A 21,968-nucleotide genomic window follows, 5' to 3' on the forward strand; every position below is an offset into this window, starting at 1 on the left:
CAGAGTGAGTGAACATGGTACAACCTACCATACGTTACTTATAGACTGAAGATCACACAAAGATAAGTGGCTCGCAATCCGTGCAAGTCGAGAGTCAGGAAAATTTAAATTGTGACTTTGTTGTTTAGTACAATGTTGAAATATTGAGAACTGACTGTCACATGGTGGAATGAGGTAGTTCCGAATCTCTGACCTACTTTATAAAAAGTCACGTGACTATGGTCTTATACATGGCAATAATGGCAATATCTTCCTATGATAAGATGTAGGTCTAGATTTAGTGCTAGCCTGGATCTAGTAGACCTACTAAATAATCATAAAAATTAGTGAATTATTGTAACATACTTTTTATTACTTAAAGATGTATAGATCTAGACCAGGGGTTCTTAACCTGTGGATCTCGACCCCCTTGGGGGTCGATTGACGATTTGCCAGGGGTCGCCAAAGACCATTAAAAAAATGGATTGTTATTGTCTATTCTTCTATTGCTGTGTGTGTGTACGGGGGGGGGGGGTCGCGGCTAAGTGGGGGATTGTAAAAAGGGATCGCCGAGCATAAAATTTTGAGAACCGCTGATCTAGACTATTTTCATGTTTAAATTTTAATGAAATCAATGAGGTCATTAATGTAAACAACACACCCACGTGACTGAGTAGAGATCCGGAACTACCCCATTGTTTTGTGAATTTTTAATGTTTGGCAGCGATAGTTTCAATACACATACACAAAGCACTGTTATCACACACGCACACACCTCTTCAAAGACACACAGAGTGTGAAAGTTTGTATGTTGTATGTAAAATTAAATTAACAGATAAATATTCCGAAATGAGCAGTAGGTTATACTAGTAATAAAGCTATTCTAACAAGAGCTCCTTTACATGGCCATTATGTGAGAAGACTATAAAAGAGGCTTCGGTCTAAAATACTTAAAGGGAAATGATCTTCTTCCTATGGCTGTAAAACTTTTGCTAGAACTTTATAGAATTAATTGAATTGATATTATTATTCTAATTTGTATTATTTAATTTATACTAATTCCGTTTAGTGTTTGTCATGCAGTACTTCTACTAAATATGCAGAACCACTAGTAATAGTGAAGTACTTCTTTTAACCATTCACCATTACTCCCAATACCTCGTGTATTTAACAAAAAAACATTTTTAAAAATATATAAACACCTCTACATGTCCTGCGAATTCTATCATTTCTGAATATCATAGAAAACACAATTAATTATTGACAATATTTCACTCCTATATCACGAGAACATTAGATGCACATCAGAAGTTAATTGTATTCTATTGCTAAATTTTGATACAGCAACTGACCAGGTTGTACAGTCTACACAACTGAGTCCAGTAGGGTTAGGTCGATACTTTTTTTTATCGACAAGAGAGCGGATGTATCTCTTCACTCACTTTGATCGGAGGGATTCTAAATCAGATTACCGGTTACAATCAGATCAAGAACCAAAACTATGGGGACGATTCTCACACGATGCAATCTTGGGAAAGTTAAAAAAAAAAAGAAAAAGATGGTGAAAGCGTTTGTTCTAGTCAGGACCCGTAGACTCACATTTTGTTATGCAGTTAGCCTTCACCACTTCGCTTCACACTTTGATGTAATCTTCTTTGGTCAATGGTGCAACGCAGTGTGAATGAACGTGGTGACATAACGAGGGAGTGCTACCCCAGAAATAGTGTCATTAAACCACATGAAAGTGTCCTGTAGTCATCTGATACCTCAAGGTGAACGTAGCAATAACACAATGTCTACATGATTTTATAGAGACTTTTAAAGGAAATCACTCATCAAAAAAATAATAGCCCAAAAATTGTTAATTCCTCTGTTGTGACAGCTGTATACAAAACTCCACAAGTTGTTTCTTTTATTTTCTGTTTGCGATTCATCGATTCCAACACTTTGTAATCACACCTATACTTGTGTACAAAAGAAACTTCTTTTAGAGCTTCACAGAGTCTGGTGTTCTTTAACGTGACTGGGAATCACTGCGGCTTAACGTTCGAATCAATGGGATGCGAACTCCGTTCTACTAAGGGCTGAGGTAAATAACTATGTCTCATTATTTGCACCGACTCCACTATACCACTGCCAAAAAGCAATAGGGCTGGTCTAGCTCTTTGCCGATATATGCTGTGTAAATGAAGTCTAAGAAGTACTCTCTCCTATGCGGACATTAGCTGCATGAGATGTCATAACATTGGCTGCATTTTTTATACAGTTCTCTCCCTTAGTCTTCCACTAGACTGAACTTTCTCAAAGTTGACTTCCTTGAGGCTTCCACCTGCATGAACATCTTGCATTGACTTTATAGTGGAGTGCACTCAGGCGACATAGAAACCAGAACAGAGATAGCCTTCCTATCAATAACATATCGGTCGAGATAGAAGCACCTGATTTCTGATACTATGAATAAAAATTGTAGTTGAAAGATTTAGTTCTTAGCGTTTGATAGAAATACTATATTTGAAAAAAAAAAAGGGGGGGGGGGGTATTCTTTGCTTTCAACAAAGGGTCTGCCATGAAAAAAAAAATTAATGTTCATGAAATAGATCACATGACGAGGGTCTGTTGAGAAAAAGAGATGATCAGAACTGAAATGAGTTGCGGGCGACACGAAGAGATGAGTAACAATTAACATACGAGGCAAAAGAAAAGTGTTTACCAAATTTTAGTTTAATAGCCGATAGAGGAATTTAAAGAAAGTACATGTTTAATGGCTGAAAGAGGTGTGTAAAGAAGATACAAGTTTAATAGCTGATAGAGGCATGTAAAGAAGATACAAGTTTAATAGCTGATAGAGGCATGTAAAGAAGATACAAGTTTAATAGCTGATAGAGGCGTGTCAAGAAGATACATGTTTAATAGCTGATAGAGGCGTGTAAAGAAGATACATGTTTAATAGCTGATAGAAGCGTGTCAAGAAGATACAAGTTTAATAGCTGATAGAAGCGTGTCAAGAAGATACATGTTTAATAGCTGATAGAAGCGTGTCAAGAAGATACAAGTTTAATAGCTGATAGAAGCGTGTCAAGAAGATACATGTTTAATAGCTGATAGAAGCGTGTCAAGAAGATACATGTTTAATAGCTGATAGAGGCGTGTCAAGAAGATACATGTTTAATAGCTGATAGAGGCATGTAAAGAAGATACATGTTTAATAGCTGATAGAGGCGTGTAAAGAAGATACATGTTTAATAGCTGATAGAGGCGTGTAAAGAAGATACATGTTTAATAGCTGATAGAGGCGTGTAAAGAAGATACATGTTTAATAGCTGATAGAGGCATGTAAAGAAGATACATGTTTAATAGCTGATAGAGGCATGTAAAGAAGATACATGTTTAATAGCTGATAGAGGCATGTAAAGAAGATACATGTTTAATAGCTGATAGAGGCATGTAAAGAAGATACATGTTTAATAGCTGATAGAGGCATGTAAAGAAGATACATGTTTAATAGCTGATAGAAGCGTGTAAAGAAGATACATGTTTAATAGCTGATAGAGGCATGTAAAGAAGATACATGTTTAATAGCTGATAGAGGCATGTAAAGAAGATACATGTTTAATAGCTGATAGAGGCATGTAAAGAAGATACATGTTTAATAGCTGATAGAGGCATGTAAAGAAGATACATGTTTAATAGCTGATAGAGGCATGTAAAGAAGATACATGTTTAATAGCTGATAGAAGCGTGTAAAGAAGATAAAAGTTTAATAGCTGATAGAAGCGTGTAAAGAAGATAAAAGTTTAATAGCTGATAGAGGCGTGTAAAGAAGATACAAGTTAGCCTCTCTCTAAGTGCTTGTTAAAGTTTGTGATCGTCCCTACTTTGTATGTTTGTGTGAGAGCTGTGAGGTGTCTAATTATAGACGGAAGGAGAGAGAAAGAGAAAAGGGTAAAAAAAAAAAAGCAGGCATGGTGAAAATAAAAGACAAGCTAAAGAAAACAAAAGAGAGAAAGAGGTAAAAAACGGAGAGAGAGAGAGAGAAAGGAATAAGAAACAGACTTGAGAAATTGGAATGGTAGAAACAGAAAGTAGAAGTGGATGTATAACCGGAAAGAACAGTAACTTGGCATGTTCTTATTTTATTAGGGAGATAAGCCATGCGAGATGAAGATGCCTGTGCCAATTATCTTTTCCAGATCGTGTCCCTTACTTCCGTCTTTATTCTCCCCCCTCCCCTTGTTAAAGCGATACGATATACAGATTATCTGACTGCAGTTTAGTGATAGCATATCTTCAATTATAAACTAGTTAAATTCGATATAATAAACCTTGAGTCCTAGCTATTGCTGCTATTTACATTTGAACTAGTACACCCTGAGCTATAAATATTTAGACTCGCTATAGTGCAAATGATGAGTAGGCCTACTGGAATACAGCAATGACGTTGCCTTCTGAGATTTAGGATTATTCAAAACCAACTTCTTATGGCCTGAAGAAACAGAAAGGTCTGCCCAGATTGAGCAAGAAAGTTACAAGATCCAATAAACTTTTAGCACTGTCGTAACCCATCATCTCAACCACATTCGTCTCTTCCAGCCAACTGCTTCATGAGGACAAGACATCCGTTGGATTAGAATCAGGCTGACACACAAAGAAAGTCCTTAAAATGTTGCGTTCTATTTTTTGTAATGGCATGAACAAAGAAACAAACAAGAATTACATTATCTTCTTTTTTGAAGTAACGTCTGTATTATATAAGATAAGGTAAGATTACAGTATCGTTGATATAAAGTTTTAGACCCAAATCCAACCAGCACTCATTTGTGAATAGTGTTTCGAATGCACCAAGCCACTAGATTGGCTGAAGTTTGTCTAGTAATATTTTAAAAATCAGTATCGGGAGAAGAAACGACCTTTTCTTGAAAAGTTTGTTGCTTAGGGCTGCCCCTTGCCTCAAATATCGCCATGAATTAATTATTTCCTAATTTGATTCTTCCTCGTGATTTTAAGTTCCAGTTGACGTGAAGACGGAGTGGGGACATTTCATTGGGAGAAAAGACAATCCAGTTTCCGCCAAGGGACTGGATCAAATTGGTTGAATATGGAGAAAACTATGTCAGGTCGCTAGTGGGCGGAACACATTATCATTTAGGTCACGTGATGTGGAGGGGGGTAAATAAGAAAACAAAATGTTTATGTTAATCAGACAGGAAACACATATAACACACGCGTAAACACACAAAACACACATTTAAACACATACACACATAATATATACATTAACAGATATTTCAACATTTACCTAAGCACATAAATATTCACAAATATGAACGCTCCTGTAAACACACACACATGCTAAAACACACATATACACGCATTTGCAGAAAATAAAACACTCAAACATTTAAATACTGACAGACTTAATCAAAAGACTTAATAAAAACAGTTTAAGAGAGACAGAAAGAGAGAGAAACATAGATAGACAGAGTAAGAGAGTGAGGGATGAAGAATGGCTTGATGCGCTACCTATAAATTAATGGAACATTCAAATAAGAAAATTGTTGTTTTGATTGGAAAGTTTAAAAAAGGGTTACATTCTTCCTTGAACTAGTATCCCCCCCCCCTTTCTAATCCTACTCTGACCACGTTGTTTCAATAAATAATGCGTCAATAAGAATGAGTCAAGACCTTGCTATTCTCTTATTCGATGAAGGCATGCGAGCTGACCAGAACAATGGTGACCCAGTTCGATTTTCTCTCACGCTAACTGGCTGGACCAAAGAACAACTGTCAGATTCTCTGGAGGTAAATACCCCGGGACATCGGGTTATTTAGTATGAGCTCTACCAGTTGGTCACATAGTCTTCATTTTGTTAAAGTGTTTGTGTGTGTATGTGTAAGCCGTAGAAGTGGGTGAGTGTCTATCGTAGAAGTGAAAGAGAGAGTGTAAGAGAAGTGAAAGAGTGTCTGTCGTGAATGAATGAGTGTGTTTAGGAGAGGTGCGTGAGTGTATGAAGGAAAAGTTTGTGTGTGTGCGTGTACAAGTGTGTGAAAGGATATATGCGTGTGTATGTGATATACACCTATATATACAAAGTCTACAGTCTAGACTGGCTAAGCTCACCCCCGAGAAGTCATTTTCTAGGCTGAGCCCTTTTGATTGCCTTAGAGAATACTCACAGAAACGAAGATATCTGCTAGAGAAAAAACATTGGATATATATATATATATATATATATATATACATGGGCGTAGCCAGGATTTTTTTTTTCGGGGGGGGGGTTTGGGGGGGTGGATTTCATAGCCAAAGTTATAATAATAATAATAATAATTTTTATTGTCCATATGGAAATTTGACTTACAATTTGTGCATTACACTAAACAAAAAACATTATAACTATAAGAAACCAAAAGTGTACATTAACACCAGACTCACTCATAATTTACATGTGACAAAGTTTATATCAGATTGTTCCTATTTAATGATTTGATTGCCAGGGGAACAAAAGAGTGTTTGTGTCTGTTTGTCTTTGCTATCGGTGTCTTGCATCTCTTTTGGGATGGTAAAATAAAAAAATCCTGACACAAAGGGTGATTCTTTATTTCGAGGATCTTGTTAGCTTTTTTATAGATGTTTGTCTCAAAGAAATAATTTTCTGATGGTTAGCCATCACGCTGTTCACACAACAACTTCCTCACACAACTTCCTCACACAACTTCCTCACACAACGTCCTCACACAACTTCCTCACACAACTTCCTCACACAACGTCCTCACACAACTTCCTCACACAACGTCCTCACACATCTTCCTGAAGACTTACTCTTAAACAAATAAAAAACTGCTATTTATTTTTTTATCTCACTCAAGTTTGTTTTTTTGACCTGCAGTACTAAACACCCAGTACTAAACACGACAGATCTATATGTCAATCAACACCCAGTTTAGCGACAATGTAGACAGATCTATATGTCAATCAACACCCAGTTTAGCGACAATGTAGACAGATCTATATGTCAATCAACACCCAGTTTAGCGACAATGTAGACAGATCTATATGTCAATCAACACCCAGTTTAGCGACAATGTAGACAGATCTATATGTCAATCAACACCCAGTTTAGCGACAATGTAGACAGATCTATATGTCAATCAACACCCAGTTTAGCGACAATGTAGACAGATCTATATGTCAATCAACACCCAGTTTAGCGACAATGTAGACAGATCTATATGTCAATCAACACCCAGTTTAGCGACAATGTAGACAGATCTATATGTCAATCAACACCCAGTTTAGCGACAATGTAGACAGATCTATATGTCAATCAACACCCAGTTTAGCGACAATGTAGACAGATCTATATGTCAATCAACACCCAGTTTAGCGACAATGTAGACAGATCTATATGTCAATCAACACCCAGTTTAGCGACAATGTAGACAGATCTATATGTCAATCAACACCCAGTTTAGCGACAATGTAGACAGATCTATATGTCAATCAACACCCAGTTTAGCGACAATGTAGACAGATCTATATGTCAATCAACACCCAGTTTAGCGACAATGTAGACAGATCTATATGTCAATCAACACCCAGTTTAGCGACAATGTAGACAGATCTATATGTCAATCAACACCCAGTTTAGCGACAATGTAGACAGATCTATATGTCAATCAACACCCAGTTTAGCGACAATGTAGACAGATCTATATGTCAATCAACACCCAGTTTAGCGACAATGTAGACAGATCTATATGTCAATCAACACCCAGTTTAGCGACAATGTAGACAGATCTATATGTCAATCAACACCCAGTTTAGCGACAATGTAGACAGATCTATATGTCAATCAACACCCAGTTTAGCGACAATGTAGACAGATCTATATGTCAATCAACACCCAGTTTAGCGACAATGTAGACAGATCTATATGTCAATCAACACCCAGTTTAGCGACAATGTAGACAGATCTATATGTCAATCAACACCCAGTTTAGCGACAATGTAGACAGATCTATATGTCAATCAACACCCAGTTTAGCGACAATGTAGACAGATCTATATGTCAATCAACACCCAGTTTAGCGACAATGTAGACAGATCTATATGTCAATCAACACCCAGTTTAGCGACAATGTAGACAGATCTATATGTCAATCAACACCCAGTTTAGCGACAATGTAGACAGATCTATATGTCAATCAACACCCAGTTTAGCGACAATGTAGACAGATCTATATGTCAATCAACACCCAGTTTAGCGACAATGTAGACAGCTCTGTGTTAATCGTATTTCTGTCTTGTGTCTTTCAGAAGGTGACCAACAAGCCATAGTGTCCCAGCTGATGGCCAGAAGAAGAACAGCCAAAATGTTGGTCGTTGTAGTTCTTGTTTTCTTTCTTTGTTTCCTACCAAACTACGTCTGGAACATCATCAGGTCAGGAACAAAGTGTTTGGTTGGTTGACTACAGTTTGGAATTTCACACTTACAATGTCCACAATTCTAAATAGATGTATATAATTACTATATTTTGATTCGGTTTTAGGCAACTTTTTGTTCTTCAATAATGTGAAAGTGTTTCACTATATGACGTGCTGAGATTTGTTCTGCTAGACTTCATCTTTAGTAACGGTGTAATGTATCAGAATGAGAGTTTAATGAGAGTTGCATTAGTTAGCTTCTACACGTTTAGTGACTACACTACTACTAAATAGTCCTTTAGTGTTAGGTTATATAGAGACAATCAGGGCCGCCGCTACCTATTGGGCAATGTGTGCATTGCACGCAGGCGGCCGACTTTAGGGGGCGGCCAAATCATTATTTCAAGGTTACTTTTTTTTTTAATTATTAACTTAAGAAAAATAATAAAATGTTTTAAATAAATTCTAATTATTCCATTTTTCTTTGAAAATATAATCGATATTCGTACATAAGAAATTATTTTGAAAACTAGAACAAATAAAATATAGCATCGGCCGAGGGATTCCCACGGGTAATTTCTAAAAGCGCCAACTCATTTCTGGCATTCAATTTTCGCGGGTTGTTTGTAATTTTTGTTTTGAGTCCAATGGCCCGCCCTATAAGTAGATCTATTACTGGTAATTTTAAAAAACATTTTCATTAGTTGGGGGGGGGGGGGGTTAGTTCCTCTCATATGAAGGGGGGGGGGGGAGCGCAACGTCCTGACAAAAGAGGTGTTATGGAGTGTGTGTGTTTCCTAAACGTCGGTGAGAAGAGATTAAGTGATTGATTGGTTGGTTACACAGTGACGATGATATTAACGTACCTAGTGCAAATGTGAGACGATCTTAAGACATGAAAGAGTAAAGACTTTATTTTGGTTGTGAACTGCCTGGATAGCTGCCTGGTCGTGCGGCTTGCGAGCTGGACTGTCGTTTAAATTTATCGATGGTCCAGGGTTCAAACCCTGCCCGCTCCCATCCCACGTCGTCCTGCGGGAGGTTTGGACTAGGAAGTGAATTATCTTCAACTCTGAAGGAACATCCGAAACATGTAAAACAAACAAATGAGCTAGATTTTGTTTAAATCTCAGTTTACTTCATTACTCTTAGATCTATGTTTCATCTCAAGTGAAATCTGTGAATACTAAAACAGTTCTATTGAGTTTTTGTTCACAAAGAAGTTTGTTGAAGTTATTCAAAGTTTATTGATCAAAAAATATAAAACGCCTTCATCGGTTCAGTTGTAGGCCTACTAGTTGTTTGGAGCTACAAGACAACAACCGACCAACAACAAGAAAAGGGGGGGGGGGGCAAAAACAGGGTTAAGACCCGTTGCCGCAACTACAGTTCTATCTCCAAAAATAACTTTTTACAACACTTAAAAATTATGTGGGCAACACTATTTCCGAAAAAAAATGTTTTAGTGAACTTTCATGGCATAACTTTGGATTCTCTACACAGTGTTCAATTAATATAAATTTAAAAAAAATTACAAAATTATGACTAAGTTTCTTTTCTTTTTTATTACATTCTTTAAAAACTCAAGGGCCTCACTGTCGAGGCCTACATCGCTTCTCTGGGCTCTAACTTCTATTGTGGGCTTAAAAGAAAATGTTATCTAGGGAGTCGCCACCCGGGAATGTGAGAAACACTGCCTTACTCTGTTGTTTTACAAGTCATTGTTTAAGTGACTTGTACTTAGGATTATTGACTTTCCTTAAAACTTAAGAAAAATATTCAGCGCTTAGTTGATTCGTTTGTTGGATAAATTTGTAGACACCTCTGAGTCCGTGTATGCCAGATGATTGTGGATTGTAGAAAGTGTACAGATCGTTGAAAAAGTTCCACTGTCAATGGCTTTTTTTTTCGGATTATGCTTTATTTTACAATAACAAACAAGCTAACATATCAGAGTCCAGACCATATAACACTTGAGTAGTCAAAGTTATCGACAAATGGTATATAGATCATGATCATTGTAATATACCTGCCGCAGCTCATCAATTATAAATTCATCGTCGCAAATACAGGAGCATAAGCTAGTAGTCTGAACGAGATAAGTTTTTTTAAGTTTATCACAAAAAAAAAATATATAATAAAAACAAGATGTTAGATTTCTGTAGGTACGTATGACCGAAATTGTTCCTAGTGCATGATTCATGATTCATAGTTGCACTTGAGGGGTACAACAACTGTGCGAATATAAAAGGAAAAAAATAGAATGGCCTATAAAAATGGATTTTTAATCCAATGCCACTTTTGGAACAGTGTCCAGCTTAGTCTTAATGAATTTTTTTTTCTAGAAAAAAAAAGAGGGGGGGGGGGCATTTTAAAATTTCGCAAACAGGCGGCCACAACCCTCGCGGCGGCCCTGGAGACAATCTTATCTTATCTTTACTGCAACTTGAGTTCCAATATGTCTAGATTTAGCTCCTTTTGTTAGATTTAACTCTTTGTTTGATGAAGTTGATTTACTGACCGTGTTGATTAGATTCACGTCACAAATGTCAGTATGCATTAGATATGAATTTAAATATAACGAATAGATATTTATGTTATTGTATATACTTCTATGGTTCTTTAACACTCACTGGTTTGCTTGGTTAGAGGTCTAATTGGGTATCTACTATCTATAAGAATGTAAGCTGTATATGTTATGTTTAACTTTGTGTAAAAGTTAAGTTTGATCTTATGTTTATTTATAACTTAATAAAAACTTCATGTGTGATATTTATTTATGCGTGTTTAAAGACTGTGTTGTGTATGTATCAATATGTAATGGCTACGTGTTATGTCTTCTTCAGGCATACGTGTAATTTAGATAGCATCAATGAGTTTGTTCCGCCCATAACGCTGATCTCCAAACTTTTGTTATACGCCAACAGCTGCACAAACCCAGTTATCTATAACTTTATGTCTGGTAAGTCATCTCTAACTTTATGTCTGGTAAGTCATCTCTAACTTTATGTCTGGTAAGTCATCTCTAACTTTATGTCTGGTAAGTCATCTCTAACTTTATGTCTGGTAAGTCATCTCTAACTTTATGTCTGGTAAGTCATCTCTAACTTTATGTCTGGTAAGTCATCTCTAACTTTATGTCTGGTAAGTCATCTCTAACTTTATGTCTGGTAAGTCATCTATAACTTTATGTCTGGTAAGTCATCTCTAACTTTATGTCTGGTAAGTCATCTATAACTTTATGTCTGGTAAGTCATCTCTAACTTTATGTCTGGTAAGTCATCTATAACTTTATGTCTGGTAAGTCATCTCTAACTTTATGTCTGGTAAGTCATCTCTAACTTTATGTCTGGTAAGTCATCTCTAACTTTATGTCTGGTAAGTCATCTCTAACTTTATGTCTGGTAAGTCATCCATGGGCGTAGCCAGGATTTTTTTTCGGGGAGGCCCCCGTCCTCCCCTCCCCCCCCCCCGCGAAAAAAAATATATATGTGTGTGTGTGTGTGTGTACATAATTAATCTTTATTACATTCTGACCGTTTCGGAAGACGTTTATTGTTTATTGTAGACCCCCCGCCCTTGCTAGCAAGGGGGTCTGGGGGAGTTCGCAGCGCTCCCCCAGCGCGGGGCGAAGCCCCGCCGCCAAGCACTATTTCTGGTATTGAAAGCCAACAAAATGCATATTCTGAGGTATCTACAGTGCATTATCTTGCTATTAAAAAGTTTTATTTCAAAAACCTAATGTGCTATTCTTACTGACTTAGACCCTCTCGCGCCGTTCAGCGCATTTTCCGGCAAGTTATTTTCCGCAACTCTTATTTTGCGTAATTCATTTTGTCGGAAAACATGTCCCGCAAAACCTCATGCGACGCTCTGTCACAACCTTACTAAGGATTCGACTCCCAGTTCGGCATATGATTTCTTTGATTTAGACCCGATCTCTATGACTGACTCTTAAAATCTGTCTTAGCCATCTTTGTTGAGACACATTTAATGATTTTCAATTTCGGCAGAAGACTATTCACACTTAATTAATGGAGCCCAAGCCACTGGTAGAAATGTGTAACCTTTCTTGACTACGCTCTTGGAATTACATGCCTGTATTTCGCTTTAGATTTTATATCGACAAGGAAAGTTTTTTCGTCAAATCATCTGTTGAGGGGTTTTAAACTAAGAAATCTCTGGAGTTTTTTTTTTGTTTTGTTTTTAATTCAAAACCCCATTTAGCTACGATCATAGAATTTGGTGACTGTAGTTTGCTTTAAAATAATATTGAAGAGAGAGGTTTTCAACTCTAAACGCTCTGTAGGGGAATTTTAAACTCAAAACCATCTGGAGGGGTTTTAAACTTTAAAGAAAAAGCCATCTGGAGGAGGGGGATTTAAACTCAAAACCCCCTTTGGCTACGCTCATAGATTTTATAGTGTGTAATTTGCTTTTTTTTTATATTGAAGAGGTACTTTTTAGCTTCAAACCCCAACTGGAAGGGGGAGGGGGGGTTAAACTCAAAACCCCTTTGGCTACGCTCATAGAATTTTGAGTGTGTAATTTGCTTTTTTTATATTGAAGATGGGGTTATCGTAAATTTTGGATGGGGTTTTAAAATCAAAATCTTCCTCAACTGTGCTGTTGGAATTTGGAGAATGTTGTTTGCATTTTTTTTTGTTTTGTTTTATAGAAGAGGGGGATTTAACTGCAAAAACCTCTGGTAGGGGGGTTAAAATTCAAAACCCCCTGTAGGGGGTTTTAAACTCAAAGCCCCCTGGTAGAGGGATTTGTATCTCAAAACCCCCTGATAGGGGTTTTTAAAATCTCAAACCCCCCCGGTAGGGGGATTTAAACTCAAAACCCCCTGGTAGAGGGTTTTTAACTCAAAACTGCCTCGGCTGTGCTGTGGTAAGTGATGATTTAGTATTAAAATCTCACCTAAAATAAACAAAATGAAAGCAAAAATCAGTCACTTAATTCCGTCCCCCCCCCCAGGGGGGGGGGATTTCATTTCGGGGGGGGGGGGGGGTTTGAACCCCAAGAACCCTAACCCTGGCTACGCCCATGAAGTCATCTATAACTTTATGTCTGGTAAGTCATCTATAAATTTGTGTCTGGTAAGTCATCTATAACTTTATGTCTGGTAAGTCATCTATAACTTTATACCTAAGTCTGGTAAGGCTTGAAATTCTAATGTTGTATGGAAACAGCTCACCACCTTCTCCTTGGAAGCAAAGAGATAGATAGATAGATAGATAGATAGATAGATAGATAGATAGATAGATAGATAGATAGATAGATAGATAGATGATAATTGATTGATTAATTGATTGATACGAATGAGTTTGTGTATTAAGTTTGTAAAGTTTTACGCACCTTATATATCTCACGTTAATCGTGTTCCTGCATTCTGAGCTGCAGAATGAATTGTCTTATAGAGCACATTACATCCCAGACAAAAAAGCAGGTCAAATTAATTTAAAGGAGGTTGGCACTGGCCAATACTGAGGGACATATTGACATAGAGCTCCAGAACGTTATTAGTGGATGAGTAAGATCATCTTCAGGGTCAGCGAGATCTTTTGAATGACTGTAAAGTCGTCAATAGTGTCTGACAAGAGAAATTCGACCTTTCTGAAAATCTAGTAGAGTCACTTTGTTGAAGACGTTCTGAAGGTATGACTGACTGAAGGACTTTAATTTTAGCTTGACTTATATACAGATTTGGCTTCAGTTATTCAACATATCATTATTTATATCCATTCACCATATATTAAAGTTCAAAGCTCTGTATATTTGTAAATATAAATAAGGCCTTTTAAAAGTGGTTTGTTCAAATTAATTTTAATTTTGCAATAATTTAAATTCAATAGAAGTTCATTTTTTTAAATATATTAAATGTTGATATTCAGAATTCAGGATGGAATTTACCAAACTACTAATAAAAATTTACTGTGCACAAAGACTCAAGCGTCATAACCCCATTCAATTTGTGGTGTATAATTAGAATGTCACTTATTGTTTCCCTTAGATCTGCTTTAAGAAGTTTACGAAGATTAGTAAAAAAAATAATAATTTTTTAATACATTTTGTCACAGATTACATTATAGAATTGTTTGTACATTTCACTTTTGAAAGTAATATAAGCCCTCGACATGAGTCTCGGGATTTAATCCTCAAATTTAGACACTTGACGTACAAGTCAGGATTTACCCAAGGGACGTAATTAGTATGTTTGAAATCTATTGGTTGATTTGAATTTAAACAAAGACATTTTTGAAAAGAGTTAGCGCCAGAGAATTGGCGGTAGTAAGAAAGTAAAGTCAGTCGATAAAATAATGCCTTTGTAGTCAGTCACGTTTTTAAGAGCTCTGTTGGAAAAGCCTTTGTAATATGTTTCATGCTCATTGATTTGTAATTTGTACATAAACTGTACTTACGTTGTATTTAATAAAGTTCCAGAGTTTTGTTTTATCAAAGAATCGTCAATTGTCATTCTAGATCGTCATTTTTGTTAACTATTGAATTCAAGTAAAATCCCCGGCATAACAACACATCGTAACATCGTGCATGTTGTTACATCTGGCCCAAGTGTTGTTACATTTGGCACTCTCCGACTAATAAAAGTTCACGGACAACTTTTAACGAAATTTATTCAAGATCTAGGACCAATTTCTAAACTCTTCAAAGGAACTTCATTCTTATTTAACGGAGGACAGAATTTCTGTGTTTAACAGGTCAGTTGGTTATCGATAATTCTTTTATAAAGATTTTCGTTAGAGTTACGTCTAACTCACGAAATCTATTATTATATGTAATTGGCAAAAGGAGTAAGACCAATATACATAATAACTGGCATTATTAAAAGACCAGTAAAGCAAATAACTGGCATTATAAAAAGACCAGTAAAGCAAATAACTGGCAATATAAAAGACCAGTAAAGCAAATAACTGGCAATATAAAAGACCAGTAAAGCAAATAACTGGCATTATAAAAAAGACCAGTAAATCAAATAACTGGCATTATAAAGAAGACCAGTAAATAATCATTTGAGCAGCACAAAGTAAACAGAAGACCAGATTTAACCAACTGTTAAACCAGTAAAAAGTACATCGGCTCAATAGATCTATATATCAAGGCTTACGACTCCAGTAGTACTTCTACTGTAAAACAAAGTTCTACTTCATAGCCAGTTACGGCATAACTAACATTGATTTGTTATATTCAAAACGTTACTATATTTCTACATTCCAAGTTGGTATATTTTTCAACATGTCTCCAAAGACAAGAACACAAAGATGGTTAGAATTATTCGACATAGCTAAAGAAAAACAAGTACCTAAACCAGAAGAATGGGTTCATCGACAGGAAGAAAAAGAATATCAAACAAAGATACGTCAAAAAGAAGCAGAAAGACAAAGAGAATATCAAGCAAAAGAACATTGTAACATGACTTCAACAACAGACATAATAGGTGAAGCCATAGCTTTAGCAGAAAAACTCAACATTCCTTCACATGAACGAGAAAGATGGTTTGATAATAAATTAGCTGAGTTCGACAGAGAAAACGACAGAAGACGGCAAGAAGAACTAAAACGAGAATTATTAGAATTGAAAAATACCGAATTCAAAGCTGAACAAAAGAATGATGCAACATTAACAAGAATATACCAGAAAGCTCAATTAAGAAAGCGTACAGCATATCTCGAAGATGGATTTCTCAAGAAGATTATTTTCCGCAAGTACAATGTAATTGAACAAATATATGTACCACAGAAGTACAGACAACAAATAATCAAAGCAAAGCATGAATTTTATGACACCAAACATATGAGTGTAACAAGTACTAAGAAGAGAATTGCCAAAGAATATTATTGGCCTAGCTTGACCAAAGATGTCAAGAAATACATTAATAATTGTTCGCATTGTCAACATGATTATTGTGAGAAGAAACAAACTCAAAAGAAAAGCAACATAACTAAAACAAAGAATGAACCAGACTACAAAGCCAGAATTGACAACAATGAATCTATGCATCATGACTCAAGTAAATCTACAGGGACATCACTGCCTACTACATGTCCATCCCTACCCACTACATGTCCATCCCTACCTGACAATACAAGCCCATCCCTACCAAGTACTTTCCCATTCCTAATCACTGATGATGACTTCATACATCAAGACTTGAATAAGACTGCATCTGCATCAAATACTATGATATGCATTGAACATTTCTACTACAATCAAGACAAGTCTCATGAACCAGAAGCAGATACTTATATTCAATCAACTTTGGCTATACCAGACAAAAGAAAAACTATGCAACTTGACTCTAACACTCATACAAGTATTCCTCATTTGAAAGAATGTGAGTCAACTCAAGAAACCATTACAACCATGAACATTGGAAGTCAAAGAATATTACATGAACACATGAAATCAAGATATTTTGCTCAAGGAGATCAAATCAATTTACTGTTACCAGATTGGAGTAACAAGCTATTCTACAAATGGCAAGGTCCATTTACCATCACCAGAAAGATTTCCAACCTGCTTTATGAAATCAATGTCAACAAGGTTACCAAAGTATTTCATGTTCATATGTTTGAACATTACCATGAAACAGATAATGAAGACATCAAAGCAGAAGTTGATAATTTTACAAGCTTAGCAACTATTCCTGAGGAAGAAGAAACATCATCAACACCCATTCCTGAGATAGATGTTTCATTACCAGCATCAAATCAATTTGACATTCCCAAGGTCATCACTCTGGATGACATAGCACTACAGAAAGTGAAGGACACTAAAGTGTTTCCAGACCATGCAGATTTCCTTACCAGTGTTTCTGAAACATTCCCATTACTGCAATTTGAAAACAACTCAGAAAGCAATAACATTGACAACACCAAGTTTCATCCTCCTTCTACTCAAGGGGCAACTTTTCTTCAGAAAGGAACAAATGAACTTCTTCAACATTGCTGTATTGACCGATTGAACTCAGACTTGTTCAGTCATTGCTCTATTGAACATTCTAATGCAAAGCATTCTGCTACCATTGTTCTACAGCGTCAAAGTTCATCAACCAGAAAATTGAGTTTTGGTTTCGGACAGTTCTTATTTTCACCAAACTCAGACGCGGTTCAATCAGACATTAACTGTGAGATCATTATGACATGGAGACAACAGCTTCATAAACTGAAAGACCTTTTCTTCAAGTTTAGAAAACGCACATGCACATCCATGTCGGCAATTCAGAAGGGTTCCGAACTTTACATTTCTACTCTACATATGTACTATAGCATATTTAGTGCCACTTGATCCATTATCATTCATACTCGTCAAGGAAGAACAGTATTCAGTTGTACTTAATCAATTAATTTGTCTACTCATTTTTTCCACAGGTATTCTATATCAGATGTTACATTTATTTTTAGCACCAAGCAACCCACTGAGGAAGGTCACTCATTCAAGATACTTTGTTTATTATGTTTCAGCATCTTTGCATATGACATGCATCAGACATCTTAATTTTTAAATCATGAGCATTTTATTTCAGGTATTTTATTTCAGGTACAATATTATTGCATATATCCTATTGTAATAGTACAGATACATGACAGACAATTGGAATTTTTCAATGCTTCACACATGTTGAGATTTATTTCACATTGAGTATTATTTTTTCGGAAGATTGTCATGTATACATCAATTTTTTCTATGTCAATTTTTCATATGCAATATATTTTTCCTTGTACACATTTTCACATTAGTACTAATCAAATGAGTTGTAATGTCATAATAATTTTTTTTGTATTACACGCATTTTTATTACCATACAAATGCTAAATGGAGAGGGGGGTAATATGTCACAGATTACATTATAGAATTGTTTGTACATTTCACTTTTGAAAGTAATATAAGCCCTCGACATGAGTCTCGGGATTTAATCCTCAAATTTAGACACTTGACGTACAAGTCAGGATTTACCCAAGGGACGTAATTAGTATGTTTGAAATCTATTGGTTGATTTGAATTTAAACAAAGACATTTTTGAAAAGAGTTAGCGCCAGAGAATTGGCGGTAGTAAGAAAGTAAAGTCAGTCGATAAAATAATGCCTTTGTAGTCAGTCACGTTTTTAAGAGCTCTGTTGGAAAAGCCTTTGTAATATGTTTCATGCTCATTGATTTGTAATTTGTACATAAACTGTACTTACGTTGTATTTAATAAAGTTCCAGAGTTTTGTTTTATCAAAGAATCGTCAATTGTCATTCTAGATCGTCATTTTTGTTAACTATTGAATTCAAGTAAAATCCCCGGCATAACAACACATCGTAACATCGTGCATGTTGTTACATCTGGCACCAGTGTTGTTACACATTTAATAACATTTTTTAATACAAAAGGATTCCACATTTTCTCTTGTCTTTTTTATTATTATTATTATAATTTAAATATGAGCGAAAGAAATAAACAGTCATTATTTAAACATTTCATTAAAAAAATAGAACTTTGAATCCAATTGAAATAGATGAATGCTTTTTCAATGAACAGATATACTATAAAATAATGAGGAAAGAAGAATTTATATGAAAGGCTTTAAAGGAATAAAAATAAAAAATCAAATCAAAACAGACTGACCATGAGACTGACCATGAGACTGACACATACACTAATACTTTATTCTGTATAATAAAAAAATGTTTTTGAAACAGTTAACACATCAAGACCGCACAACAAAACAACAACAACTCTATCACGTATTCAAACCTAACCCGCTATAAAAACTGAAGATGAAGAGATTGTATGGTGAACACTTCATATCCTCGACGTTACAATCGATTTTGAAAGCATCTTTAAAAGTTTCGCCTATAACATCCGAAGTGGGTACGCAGTTGGAAGATGCTACATTTAATTACTACATTATAAACTAAGGAATATATATTTAAGTTCAACCTAAAGACAGAAAAGCAGACTCACATTAAGACACAGACTTTCTTCTCATAGCAAACAGTTTCTCTAGGCCCTCGTGCCTTCATCGCTCTTCTTTGCTCATGATTGTATAGCAAGCTATTTTATAGCTGTAAGCCATAGCCCCGATACACTTTTACAAGTTTAAAATCTTGATTGCTACGATGTATGTACACGTTCGGTTTTGTACAAGAGGTTAATGAAGATCAATAGCAATGGAAGTGAGAGATAAGTTGTATAGAATCTATTTGTTCAGTTCTGCATCACTTGTTTCTCTGTCTCGGGCAAAGTTCGTTCAAAGTTTTGTATCTCTTTCTTTCTCCCAAGGCAAGTTCCGGAAAGAGTTCCGTACAGCGTGTTCCTGTTGCTTCCGGTGTTGTTGTAACCGTCAGCGGCAGTCTCAAGGTCAAGTTCGTAAGTGCCATCTTTTAGAGGTTGTGAATAATGAAGACACTTATACAGCAACTAAATAAACACTTATACATCAACCAAATAAACACTTATACAGCAACTGAATAAACACGTATACAGCAACTAAATAAACACTTATACATCAACCAAATAAACACTTATAAAGCAACTGAATAAACACGTATACAGCAACTAAATAAACACTTATATATCAACCAAATAAACACTTATACAGCAACTGAATAAACACGTATACAGCAACTAAATAAACACTTATACATCAACAAAATAAACACTTATACAGCAACTGAATAAACACGTATACAGCAACTAAATAAACACTTATACAGCAACTAAATAAACACGTATACAGCAACTGAATAAACACGTATACAGCAACTAAATAAACACTTATACAGCAACTAAATAAACACGTATACAGCAACTGAATAAACACGTATACATCAACCAAATAAACACGTATACAGCAACTGAATAAACACGTATACAGCAACTAAATAAACACTTATATATCAACCAAATAAACACTTATACAGCAACTGAATAAACACGTATACAGCAACTAAATAAACACTTATACATCAACAAAATAAACACTTATACAGCAACTGAATAAACACGTATACAGCAACTAAATAAACACTTATACAGCAACTGAATAAACACGTATACAGCAACTGAATAAACACGTATACAGCAACTAAATAAACACGTATACAGCAACTGAATAAACACGTATACAGCAACTAAATAGACACGTATACAGCAACTAAATAAACACTTGCTGACATTTCCTATCTTGTTTTAGAATGGTTGATAGACATTTACATATAGTAAGAATAAAAATAAAAGAGCTCCCTTTTGTAAGACTATAAATAGCTGCGGCACAGATTTTAGAAAAGAACTTTCTCTAGCACGTGTTATACGTGTTCTCCTCACGTCACACGCAGACGGACAGAGCATAACTGATGAAAATTAATGGACAATCAAACCCATTTTAAAACGGTTATTCTCACTATATGTTCATAAAAATAGTTGATAAGTATACACTGCGGCCGCAGTACAATGGTTATGAAGTTTTTAAAATCACTTCAGAAAAAAAAATTATATTGTACTCTACATTTTTATAAAACTCAAGAGTAACTCACTGTTCTATGCTTCATAATTTCAGATGAGATGGAACCACTCTCAGCCAAAAGGTACTATTATGTATGTGTTCTTCCAGCTAACCAATTGTTTAACATAATAACTTCATTCATAGTTGGCATCACATAATTGCTAAATTTTAGTGATGCCCAAAATACGGCCCGCGGGCCAGATCTGGCCCGTGACGAGCTTCCATCCGGCCCACAAAAACGTCGGTACAAAGTTTAGATAATCTCCCCACCCCCTTGAAAATAAAAGTTTGAAAAATGTATCTTTACCTACGTTAAGGCCCTCACTTTTTCTCTGATCAATCGATATACCACGAGCTTTAACATTGATGCCTTTACGAAAAGGGAACTAAGAATCTACCAGAACAATTGAACGGATCTTTTTTTTTGTGGAGCATGATAATAAGCCAACGTGTTTGTTTTATAGAGAAAGCTGGAAGCTGTTTTTATACCAGACACATAGAAACAACATCAAAAACCAAATATGAAGCATGTTTGGTTTGAGCCCCCAATTAAAGATTGTTCAACTACGCCTAGACGTTGGAGGGGAATATTGACCCCAAAAAAAGAGACAAGAAAATGAATTAGTGGTGAGGCTAGCTTCTATGCTGCTCACTATTTACAGTAGAGAAATAAATAAAGTTTCCGACACATTGATAAAATAGATTAAACATAAACTTCAAATAACCCAATCTATCAGTGTTTGTACTTGACCCACGGGCTGCTAATAAAATAGTTTCAGGTCAATTTCAAGTCGTTTTTTTTTTTTATCTTTTTGGTCATGTGGCCCGTGACACAATTGTTGGAAATTAAAATGGCCAGCAGGTGGAATTAGGTTGGGCATCACTGCGTATATTTAATTTCAATAATTTATACCGAAGAATTGTGTTTAACATTTTATTTTGTATATCATTTATTTAGCTAACATTTTTAGTTTTTTTTTGTGTGATTTGTCAATTACTTGAATGTTGTTTTTTAGCAATACAATTCATTAGAAATGTAGATAATAATAATACAA

General features: G+C 35.6%; 1 protein-coding gene across 3 annotated transcripts in view; it reads left to right on the forward strand.

Moving 5' to 3' along the window:
• Window positions 1-21,968, forward strand: part of LOC106060387 (orexin receptor type 2-like) — a 150,099-nt gene that overhangs the window by 121,639 nt on the left and 6,492 nt on the right. For 2 of the 3 annotated variants that reach the window (XM_056030452.1, XM_056030451.1), the window contains 4 exons: window positions 8,294-8,417; window positions 11,248-11,363; window positions 19,692-19,778; window positions 20,968-20,995. In XM_056030452.1, coding sequence (XP_055886427.1) covers window positions 8,294-8,417; window positions 11,248-11,363; window positions 19,692-19,778; window positions 20,968-20,995 — 355 coding nt within the window. Of the gene's footprint in view, window positions 1-8,293; window positions 8,418-11,247; window positions 11,364-19,691; window positions 19,779-20,967; window positions 21,709-21,968 lie in introns of those variants that run through there. The other variant, XM_056030453.1, reaches the window with a different exon arrangement.

The sequence above is a fragment of the Biomphalaria glabrata genome, chromosome 5 (genome assembly GCF_947242115.1).
Source record: "Biomphalaria glabrata chromosome 5, xgBioGlab47.1, whole genome shotgun sequence".
Classification (NCBI taxonomy): Eukaryota; Metazoa; Mollusca; class Gastropoda; family Planorbidae; genus Biomphalaria; species Biomphalaria glabrata.